We start from the raw sequence: 12,164 nt of genomic DNA on the forward strand, positions 1-12,164 counted from the left end.
CTAACAAGAGAATATTTTTAATGAACAGAGCCTCAGGGACCAATTAGGCAATAGTTAAAAAATCTAATATTCATATTATGCAGTAACTGAAAGAGAAGAGGAAAAGTGGGAAGCTGAAAAAATATTTTAAGAAATAATGACTAAAAACTTCCCAAATTTGGCAAAGACATATATGCACACAGATTCAAAAAGCTCAGTAAAGTCTAAACAAAATGAATCCAAAGCAGTTCATGTCCAGAGACATCATATTCAAACTTCCAAAAAAAAAGTAAAAATATTAAAAAGAGCCAAAGAAAATGGTACCTTACTATAAGGGAATATTGATTCTAATGATAGCGAATTTCTCATTAGAAACCATAGAGACCCAAAAGAAGTGGCACAACAGTTTTTTGGGGGGTTTTTTTTGTCTTTTTTTTTTTTTTTTTTTTGCCTTTTCTAGGGCCGCTCCCACGGCATATGGAGGTTCCTGGGCTAGGGGTCCAATCAGAGCTGCAGCCACTGGCCTACACCACAGCCACAGCAATGCCAGATCCTTTAACCCAATGAGCAAGGCCAGGGATTGAACCTGCAACCTCATAGTTCCTAGTCAGATTCGTTAACCACTGAGCCACGACAGGAACTCTGGCACAACAGTTTTAAAGGGCTGAAAGCAAAGAGCTGCCAAGGCAGAATTCTATATCCAGCAAAAACATCCCTCGTGAATAAAGGAAACATAAAAACATTCCGAGGTGAAGGGAAACTAAGAGAATTCGTTGCCAGAAGACCTGCCATAAAAGAATTATTGAATGAAATTTTTCAGAGAGAAGGAAAATGAAACCAGAAGGAAACCTGGAACTCCAAGAATGAAGGAAGAGAACAAAAATGAATGTGCAGAGAAACAAATGGAACAAACTGAAACTGGGTTTAGCCATCTCATGGGGCATGGATATGTTAAAGGAGGAGGAGTGATGCCAGCAAAATATCAAACTCCAGTCCACTCCAACCATCCTGTCCAACCTAGAAAGGGAGAAAAAAAACTGAGAAACAGTTGTAAAGTTTACAATTTAGAGGCAGAGGCTCACTAAAAGACTGACGCCTAATCATAGGACTATGGAACACTTCCATGGCCCCCCCTCATAGCTCACCACCACATACTAAAGGCTTATTAAGTACAGTCTCTCTTAGCTGGTACATAATGTCCAGCATCTAGAAAAAATTACCATGTACACCAAAAGACAACAGTTTGAAGAGACAAAGCATCAGAAGCAGAAATGGCAGGGGTGTTGAAATGATAAGACTAGGAGTTTAAGACAATTATGATTAATATGCTAAGAACACTAATAGATAATACATACAAAATGCAAGAAGAGATAGGCAATGTAAACAGAGATATGGAAATCTTAAGAAATAACCAAAAATAAATATAAGAGATCAAAAACATTGCAACAGAAGCAAAAACTGCCTTTGATGGGCTTATTGGTAGATGCTTCACTGCTAAGCTTTGACAATCCATCAAAAGACCCCTCCAAAACTGAAAAGCAAAAGAAGAAAACTAAAAACCAAGGACACTGAACAAGCATAAAAGGTGTAACATACACACAACTGGAAGAGAAAGGAACAAAAGAAATATTTGAAACAGTAACAACTGAAATTTTTCCAAATTAATGTCAGACATCAAACCACAGATTCAGGAAGCTCAGAGAACATCAAGCAGGATAAACATCAAATAAAATGAAAAAAAAATCTACATTAGTCATATCATTTCCAAACTAAATAAAATCAAAGATAAATTAAAAATTCTGAAGGAATATGGAGGAAAAAAAAGTTACCTAGAGAGGAACAAAGACAAGAATTACATCTGACCTCTCAAAAACCATGTCAGCAAGAAGAGTGGAGTGAAATGTTAAACATATTGAGAGAAAAAAAAACCCACCAACCTAGAAGTCTGTACCCTGCAAAATTACCCATCAAAAGTGAAGGAGAAATAAAAATTTTCTTAGACAAACAAAAATTGAGGGAATCTGCTGCCAGTAGACCTGCCTTATAGGAAACATTAAAAGAAGTTCATCAGGGAGAAAGAAAATTATAAATAGGTCAGAAACTCGTATCTATAGAAAGAAAGGAAGAGTATCAAAGATACAATAAGTGAAGATACAATTAAAACTTAATTTTTTTTTTTTGCTTTTAAGGGCCATACCTTCAGCATATGGAAGTTTCGAGGCCAGGGGCCAAATAGGAGCTACAGCTGCCAGCCACAGCCATAGCCACAGCAATGCCAGGTCTGAGCTGTGTCTGTGACCTACACCACAGCTCACCAGCTCGCAACAACACTGGATCCATTACCCACTGAGCAGGGCCAGGGATTGAATCCGCAACCTCATAGATACCAGGAGGGTTCATTACCACTGAGCCACAAAGGGAACTCACCTTTCTTGTTCTTAACTGTTTTAACAGTTAAGTTGGTTCAAAAATAATAATAGCAACAATGTATTTGATTATGTATGTTTATGTATATAAGATATATGCTTATATATAAAAGAACTTAATTACAGCAATGATACAAGAAATAAGAGGGGAAGAATAGATGATTTTGTTATAAGGTACTCACATTACTCATAAAGAGGTATAGTGTAATTTGAAAGTGGTCTTGGATTAGCTGTAAATGTATATTTTCAAACTCTAGGGCAACCACTAAATAAAGTTTTTTTAAAAAGGTGTAACTGATATGCTAAAAGAGGAGAGAAATAGAATGATTTTGTCTTTTCTCAACTGAAAGCACAAAAGGCAGAAAAAGAGTAAAATATAAATATAGGCATAAACAATAAGAGCAATGAAAAGAAAACAGTAGCAAATACAGTATATATTAATCCAATTATATCAATAATCACTTTGAACATCACTGGTATAAATGAACCAATTAAAAGACAGAGATTGTGAGAGTGGATCAAAAAATAAGACCCAAAGGGAGGAAAAAGAAAAAAAAAAAAGAGGAAGAACTAGGACTGAGGAAACCACAATCAGAGAGCAGTCACTCAAATAAGCCAGCATACAGATTTAATCATGAACATGTTTCAAACAAAATAAAATTAAAAAGAAGAAAAAAGAGTCATCAAAATCATAAAATGTGGTCAAGGGATGTTAGGAAATAAACAGACCCTTTTTTTTGGTTTGTTTCTCTTCTCAATTTTAATATAGTAATGAAGTGTTTGAACCTACAGGACCATCAGGCTAAAACACACAATTATAGGAAGGGGTTAGCATACTTAAAACACTGGGCTACCACAAGTCAAAACCAAACACTGCATTCGCAAAAAAAGAAAAAAAAAAACACTCAAGCAGATAATAACAGGAGACCATCCAACCAAAAAAAGAAAGTAAGAATGGAGAAGCATAGAATCAACTGGAACACGAGGTTCAAAATGGCAATAAATAATCATCTATCAATTATCACCTTAAATGTCAATGGACTGAATGCCCCAATCAAAAGACACAGAGTGGCTGAGTGGATAAAAAGACAAAAACCTTCAATATGCTGCCTACAAGAAACTCACCTTAAGACAAAGGATACATACAGATTGAAAGTGAAGGGGTAGGAAAAAATACTTCATGCCAATAGACATGACAGAAAAGCAGGAGTTGCAATACTCATATAAGACAAAATTGACTTTAAAACAAAAGACATAAAGACGAAGGACACTATTTAATGATTAAGGGATCCATCCAAGGAGAGGATGTACTATCATCAACATATATGCCCCAAATACAGGAGCACCCAAATATATACAACAAATATTAACAGACATAAAGGGAGAAATTGGTGGGAATACAATCATAGTAGGAGACTTTAATACCCCACTCACACCAATGGACAGATCCTCTAGACAGAAAACCAATAAAGCAACAGAGATCCTAAAGGAAACAATAGAAAGGTTAGATTTAATTGATATCTTCAGGACACTACATCCAAAAAAATCAGAATACACATTCTTCTCAAATGCACATGGAACATTCTCAAGAATCAACCACATATTGGGACACAAAGCGAATCTCAATAAATCTAGGAGCATAGAAATTATTTCAAGTATCTTCTCTGACCACAATGCCATTAAACTAGAAATCAACCATGGGAAAAGCAAAGAGAAAAAACCTACTACATGGAGACTAAACCACATGCTACTAAAAAACCAATGGGTCAATGAGGAAATCAAGAATGAAATTAAAAAATACCTTGAAACAAACGATAATGAAGACACAACCTCTCAAAATCTATGGGATGCTGCAAGAGCAGTGCTCAGAGGGAAATTTATAGCAATACAGGCCTTTCTCAAAAAAGAAGAAAGATCCCAAACTGACAACTTAGCCCTCCACCTAAATGAATTATAAAAAGAACAAAAAAGACCTAAAGTCAGCAGAAGGAAGGAAATTATAAAGATCAAAGAAGAAATCAATAAAATATAGATTCAAAAAACAATAGATAAAATTAATAAAACTAAGAGCTGGTTCTTTGAAAAGGTGAACAAAATTGACAAACCCCTGGCCAGACTCACTAAAAAGAGGAGAGAAAGAATCCAAATAACCAAAATTATAAATGAAAAAGGAGAAATCACAACGGATACAGCAGAAATACAAAAAACCATAAGAGAATACTATGAACAACTATATGCCAACAAATTTGACAACCTGGAAGAAATGGACAATTTTCTAGAATCTTACAGCCTGCAAAAACTGAATCAAGTAGAAACAGACCAACTGAACAGACCAATCACTAGAAATGAAATTGAAGAGGTCATGAAAACACTCCCTACAAATAAAAGTTCAGGACCAGATGGCTTCACAGGCAAATTCTACCAAACATATAAAGAGGAACTGGTGCCCATCCTCCTTAAACTCTTTCAAAAGGTTGAAGAAGGAGAAATACTCCCAAAGACATTCTATGATGCCACCATCACCCTCATTCCAAAACCAGACAAAGATACCACCAAAAAAGAAAACTATCGCCCAATATCATTGATGAATATAGATGCAAAAATCCTCAACAAAAGCTTAGCCAACCGAATCCAACAACATATCAAAAAAATCATACAACATGACCAGGTTGGGTTCATCCCAGGTTCACAAGGATGGTTCAACATACGCAAATCAATCAGCATCATACACCACATTAACAAAAGAAAAGTCAAAAATCATATGATCATCTCAATAGACGCAGAAAAAGCATTTGACAAAGTCCAACATCCATTCCTGATCAAGACCCTCGCCAAAGTGGGCAGAGAGGGAACATTCCTGAACATAATCAAAGCCATTTATGACAAACCCACAGCAAGTATAATCCTCAATGGGGAAAAACTGAAAGCCTTCTCACTCAAATCTGGAACAAGACAGGGATGCCCACTCTCACCACTGCCATTCAACATAGTTTTGGAAGTCCTAGCCACAGCAATTAGGCAAACAAAAGAAATAAAAGGCATCCATATAGGAAGAGAAGAGATCAAACTGTCACTGTATGCAGATGACATGACACTATACCTAGAAAACCCTAAGGACTCAAGCCAAAAACTCCTTGAACTGATTAATAAATTCAGCAAAGTAGCAGGATATAAGATTAACATTCAGAAGTCAGTCACATTTCTGTATACCAGCAATGAAACATTAGAAAAGGAATACAAAAATACGATACCTTTTAAAATTGCACCTCACAAAATCAAATACCTCGGAATACACCTGACCAAGGAGGTGAAGGACCTATATGCCGAGAACTATAAAAGTTTAATCAAAGAAATCAAAGAAGATGTAAAGAAATGGAAAGATATTCCATGTTCCTGGATTGGGAAAATCAATATTGTAAACATGGCCATACTACCCAAAGCAATCTACAGATGCAATGCAATCCCTATCAAATTACCCATGACATTTTTCACAGAACTAGAACAAACAATCCAAACATTTATATGGAACCACAAAAGACCCAGAATTGCCAAAGCAATCCTGAGAAACAAAAACCAAGCAGGAGGCATAACTCTCCCAGACTTCAAGAAATACTACAAAGCCACAGTCATCAAAACAGTGTGGTACTGGTATCAAAACAGACAGACAGACCAATGGAACAGCACAGAGAACCCGGGAATAAACCCTGACACCTACAGTCAATTAATCTTTGACAAGGGAGGCAAGAACATCAAATGGGAAAAAGCAAGTCTATTCAGCAAGCATTGCTGGGAAACCTGGACAGCTGCATGCAAAGCAATGAAACGAGAACACACCCTCACACCATGCACAAAAATAAACTCCAAATGGCTGAAAGACAGGACACCATCAAACTCCTAGAAGAAAACATAGGCAAAACACTCTCTGACATCAACATCATGAATATTTTCTCAGCTCAGTCTCCCAAAGCAATAGAAATTAGAGCAAAAATAAACCCATGGGACCTCATCAAACGGAAAAGCTTTTGCACAGCAAAGGAAACCCAAAAGAAAACAAAAAGACAACTTACAGAATGGGAGAAAATAGTTTCAAATGATGCAACCGACAAGGGCTTAATCTCTAGAATATATAAACAACTTATACAACCCAAAAGCAAAAAAAATCAATCAACCAACAGAAAAATGGGCAAAAGACCTGAATAGACATTTCTCCAAAGAAGATATACAGATGGCCAACAAACACATGAAAAAAATGCTCAACATCGCTGATTATAAGAGAAATGCAAATCAAAACTACCATGAGATACCACCTCACACCAGTCAGAATGGCCATCATTAATAAGTCCACAAATAACAAGTGCTGGAGGGGCTGTGGAGAAAAGGGAACCCTCCTGCACTGTTGGTGGGAATGTCAACTGGTACAGCCACTATGGAGAACAGTTTGGAGATACCTTAGAAATCTATACATAGAACTGCCATATGACCCTGCAATCCCACTCTTGGGCATCTATCCGGACAAAACTCTACTTAAAAGAGACACATTCACCCGCATGTTCATTGCAGCACTATTCACAATAGCCAGGACATGGAAACAATCCAAATGTCCATCGACAGAGGATTGGATTCGGAAGAGGTGGTATATATACACAATGGAATACTACTCAGCCATAAAAAAGAATGACATAATGCCATTTTCAGCAACATGGATGGAACTAGAGACTCTCATACTGAGTGAAATGAGTCAGAGAGACAAAGACAAATACCACATGATATCACTTATAACTGGAATCTAATATACAGCACAAATGAACATCTCCTCAGAAAAGAAAATCATGGACTTGGAGAATAGATTTGTGGCTGCCCGACGGGAGAGGGAGGGAGTGGGAGGGATCGGGAGCTTGGGGTTATCAGACACAACTTAGAATAGATTTACAAGGAGATCCTGCTGAGTAGCATTGAGAACTATGTCTAGATACTCATATTGCAACAGAACAAAGGGTGGGGGAGAAAAATGTATACATGTAAGAATAACTTGATCCCAATGCTGTACAGTGGGAAAAAATAAAATAAAAAAAAATAAGACCCAACTATATGTTGTCTACAAAAACCCAGTTTAAAAATAAATATACAGATAGATTAAAAGTAAATTTATGGAGAAAAATATAACCCGCTAATACCAATCAAAAGAAAGCAGAAATAGCTATATAAATTTCAGACTGAGCAGATGTCAAACAAGAAAAGTTATCAGGAATAAAGAGACCCATTACATAATAATAAAAGGGTCAATTCAAGACATAATAATCCTTAATGTGTGTGTACCTAACAGAGCACCAGACTATGTGAGGCAAAACTGACAGAACTGCAGGGAGAAACAGAAGAATCCACTATCATAGTAGAGGTGTCAAATGGATAGATCCAGTAGGCAGAAAACTAATAAGGACTTAGGTGAACTCAATAGCACTATTGATCAACCGTTTATAATATACATCAATAGATTACTTCATCCAACAACCACAGAATACACATTCTTCCCAAGCTCACTTGGGATAGTCAGCAAGACAGACCGGAGTCTAAGCCATAAAACACACCTTAATAAATTTAATAGAACAGAAATCATACAATGTCTGCTCTCAGACCATAGTGGAATTAAACTAGAAATCAATAACAGAAAGATCACCGGAAAATACCATAACACATGGAGAGTAAATAACATACTTCTAAATAACACATGGGTCAAAGAAGAAATCTCAAGAGAAATTTTAAAATATTTTGAACTAAATGAAAATACAACTTAGCAAAATTTGTGGATTGCAGAAAAAAACAATGCTTAGAAAATTTATCGCAGTGAATACATACATCAGAAAAGAAAAAGATTTAAAATCAATTATCTAAGTTTCTACCTTAGGAAACCAGAAAAAAGAGAGCAAATTAAATCCAAAGTAAGTAAGAATAAAAGAAATAAGACTTAGAACAGAAATCAATGAAACTGAAAAGCGGAGATCAACAGAGAAAAACCAATGAAACCTAAAGCTAGTTCTTTGAAAAAATCAATAAAATTGATAAGCCTATAGCCAGGCTAAATAAGAAAAAAGAGAGAGGACACAAATTACTAATATCAGAAATGAAACAGGAAAAACCACTCCCGATCCCATGGAAAATTTAAATGATAATAAAAGAATACCATGAAAAACCCTGTGTCCACAAATCTGACAACCTAGATGAAGTGTATCAATTGACCGAAAGACACAATCTGCTAAAACTCACATAAGAAGAAAAGAATTTCAGCTTTGTAAGATGGAGAAAGTTCTAGAGATCTGTTGTACAACAGTGTGAATATACTTAAATGAAATGTACACTTAAAATTTTTAAGGCAGTAAATTTAATGTTTTCTATTTATTACCACAATTGAAAATTAAAATTAAATATACACATATCTCACACAGACTGAGAAAGTTCACTTTTGCTCTGGTTTGCTTAGCAACTTTATCCTATGTAGAAAAACAGTTCTATAATTAAAAAACGTATTTTTTTTCAGGTACATATGATTGTAGGCTGGTTAACCAGGCAAACACTTTTTGACTTCTTTTTGCCTTAAATGACCAATACCACCCTAATTCTTCATGGCCTGAGAGGTATGCAATATAGTAAAAAGGACACTAATCCAACCTCCCTTGTTTATACCACCTGGAACTGATGTCTTTATCTCTGGTCAAAGCTGTTGCTTGTCTGCAATGACATCATTCCACATATAGCATCAATCTTCATTAGTAAATTAGGCAAAATATGGCTGAAGTCAGGTATCTTTTGCTATATCTACCACTGACCTAGATAACTAAAGGCTTGCCCAAGTTTACAAATAGCACATGAGAGGGTACATAGAGCACATGAGAAATACACAAGAGCAGCTTCTCCATTCTTGTTGAAACTGAAAATGAAAGTTTCTATTAAACCACCAGTACCAACTGCCGCAGGGAAGACAAGTAAAAATCAGTACGTATTTGCAGAATATGACTCCTTTGAGCAAATTTTACAATTAAAATGAGAGATGAAGAAGCAAAACTGCACCATTACTAACTGGGTAGGAACAGAACACGTCCGCCGTGAAGGGGACAGGCTAATGAGGGAGAGTGTTGAGAACACTTAAAAATGCTGAGGAACCTGACAACAATGTTTATACAAGCCTTCACTTTTCAGTAAGTGGAACTATTCATAGCTTTTCAAAAATAGTTTAACTTAAAAATTTAAGAGTTTACTACACCTTGTTTAACAACCACAACAAAGGAATCATCCATCTCCGCAATCCTTTTAGCAAATTTAAGTTCCCTGTTAAGTTACACAAGTTGTCATGAACCTAATACTACAGTATATGACATTGCGGAGATCTTCTTAATCTTCCCATAATATTTAATATTATTCATCTCTTTAGAAAACTAAAATATCACATATTTAATAGAAAAAGTGCTGAACTGGACAAGATTTATTTTTTATCAATTTCCCATTTAATAATTTTCATACACCCTTTTCCTAGTCTCTTCCAAAGCAGAAACCAGCAGACACAGGAGCAGACAGCTCTTCTGGACAGAGTCACCCTGAATTTTCGTGGCTGTGAGCAGTGACTGTATAACTCTGAGCACAGCCTAGCTCTCGGCCACACTCATGAATGTCTTGAACAGATCTCTGCTCTTGCCAAAATGCTTAGAAAGTCATAAAGCAGTTCTGTTTATGTTTCCTAAAACTGCATCATTACTAACTGGGTAGGAACAGGACACCTCCCCCGTGAAGGGGACGGGCTGATGAGACACATTTTCAAAACTAAAGCTGAGCCTGATAAGAAAAGCTTACATCGACTTGCGTTTTTTAGCCCAGGAATAATTTCATTGGACATTCAATTTTCTCATGACCTTCTAAGAATTCATTCTCTTTTTCATTAAGAGCATTCTGGCTAACCTCCTTACAGGGTTAACTGTTGACAAGAACATATTCCAGAATGCCAGTGCAGAAAACAACTAAAAATTATTTAGATGTAGCTGTCACACCGGCAGAGGCAACTGGTAAGAACTGAGAGGTTCCTTGAGCACTCATTCGCTCATTTATTCACTTACTCGACACGTACTAAACTCCCCATCCTTCCGCTTTTAGGCAAACAAGTTTTATGTGTGCTACCTGGAAGGATGGGTTGCCCCTTGTTTAAAACAGGAAATTCTCGACAGATTTCCCCATCCTCTTGATCTCGTGCCAGCCATCGTTGAACAGGTATATAAAACTGTCTTCCAGATTTCATGTTCCACAATCGTATCTACAATAGCAACATTGTTGCTTGTAAAAAAGGTAAGAATACTTTATCAAAGAGTCAAATAAAAGATTTTACCCAACCCTGACACTTAAGAACTTTTACTTTTTTTCAGTAAAAGAAGTTGTTGAATACTCAATAAGAAAAGTGCTAATTTTTCAGTTAGCACTATCTTGAGTACAATGGCGTTTCTTTTCTCTATTTTGAAATTCTTCTCTTTCTAATTCCTCTACGTTGAAATGTTAAGCCTGCCAATTTCCTCTCAAATTTTCTAAGTTTCAATATTTTCCACCTAGAAAGAAATATTTATAATTTTCTAAAAATATAATTACTTCCCTGTTGCAACTTCTTAGTAATTAATTTTTTTATTTTAAAGTGATGTTGGAGTTCCTGTTGTGGCTCAAAGGTTGACAAATCCAACTAGGAACCATGAGGTTGCAGGTTCCATCCTTGGCCTCGCTCAGTGGGTTAAGGATCCGGCATTGCTGTGAGCTGTGATGTAGGTCGAAGATGCGGTTCAGATCCTTTGATGCTGTGGCTGTGGTGTAGGCCAGCAGCTACAGCTCCAATTAGATCCCTAGCCTGGGAACCTCCATCTTCCGAGGGTGTGGCCCTAGAAAAGACAAAAAAAAAAAAAAAAAGTGATGTTACAAAATATCAGCATGAGCTTAGATTTCATTCACTACAGATTCAAACTGATAAGAGTTTTCTTCGTAGGCCCTTGGCAATGAACGACATTCAAGCAGTGATTTTGGGGGGAGTACCTGTTATACCATATTATATAAATCCATTCATCCTTGAGTTAAACAAAGATGCTAAATTCTGGTAGGAGTTTCGGTCATGGCTCAGGAGTTAACAAACCCAACTAGCATCCATGAGGATGTAGGTTCACTCCCTTGCCTCCATCAGTGGGTTAAGGATCAGGCGTTGCCATGAGCTGTGGTGTAGGTCGAAGACACAGCTCAGATCTGGCGTTGCTATGGCTGTAGCCTAGGCTGGCAGCTGCAGCTCCAATTTGACCCCTAGCCTGGGAACCTCCATATGCCACTGGAGGTGTGGCCCTAAAAAATAAATAAATAAATAAATTCTGGTGGGATCAGTTGAATGCCAAAAATCATCAAAAAGTAGCAATGTGTCCTCTGATTCTAAAATACAGCCTTTCATGGGTAGGGCACTATTACTCTTTTAAAAGTTTCAGTGAGGTGTTGCTTTATCTGTTAAATTAATCTTATTGTCTTTATAATGCCTTAAATCAGAGATTTTCAACTTTCATGTGAGTCATGTTGTTATAATGGTAGATTTTCAATCCCTAAAGTACTACGTCTGTGAAGTGTGGTAAGGTCCAGAAATTTTCATTCATCAATTCACATCACGTGCACTCTGGAGCAATCACACTTTTAGAAAGGCTCCCTGAGAACCACAGAGAATTATCACTGGTTTACAAGACTGCCATTGCTGCCACCATTTGACCT

The 12,164-nt window shown here is 36.6% G+C and overlaps 1 protein-coding gene across 14 annotated transcripts in view; it reads right to left on the reverse strand.

Annotated features, from left to right (window-relative positions):
* The window catches only part of LOC100627466 (uncharacterized), a 207,048-nt gene that overhangs the window by 42,602 nt on the left and 152,282 nt on the right, over nucleotides 1-12,164 (reverse strand). For 13 of the 14 annotated variants that reach the window (XR_014843820.1, XR_014843821.1, XM_021089367.2 and 10 more), the window contains one exon: nucleotides 10,566-10,698. Coding sequence is in view for 12 of the 14 variants with exons in the window: in XM_021089367.2 (XP_020945026.2) it covers nucleotides 10,566-10,698 (133 nt within the window). In the remaining 2 variants the exon portion in view is untranslated. Of the gene's footprint in view, nucleotides 1-10,565; nucleotides 10,719-12,164 lie in introns of all 14 variants that reach the window. The other variant, XM_085022378.1, reaches the window with a different exon arrangement.

The sequence above is a fragment of the Sus scrofa genome, chromosome 4, assembly GCF_054392235.1.
Source record: "Sus scrofa isolate SSC_HxYL_T2T_F1_AM1 chromosome 4, Sscrofa_HxYL_maternal_Yorkshire_Landrace_v2.0, whole genome shotgun sequence".
Classification (NCBI taxonomy): Eukaryota; Metazoa; Chordata; class Mammalia; order Artiodactyla; family Suidae; genus Sus; species Sus scrofa.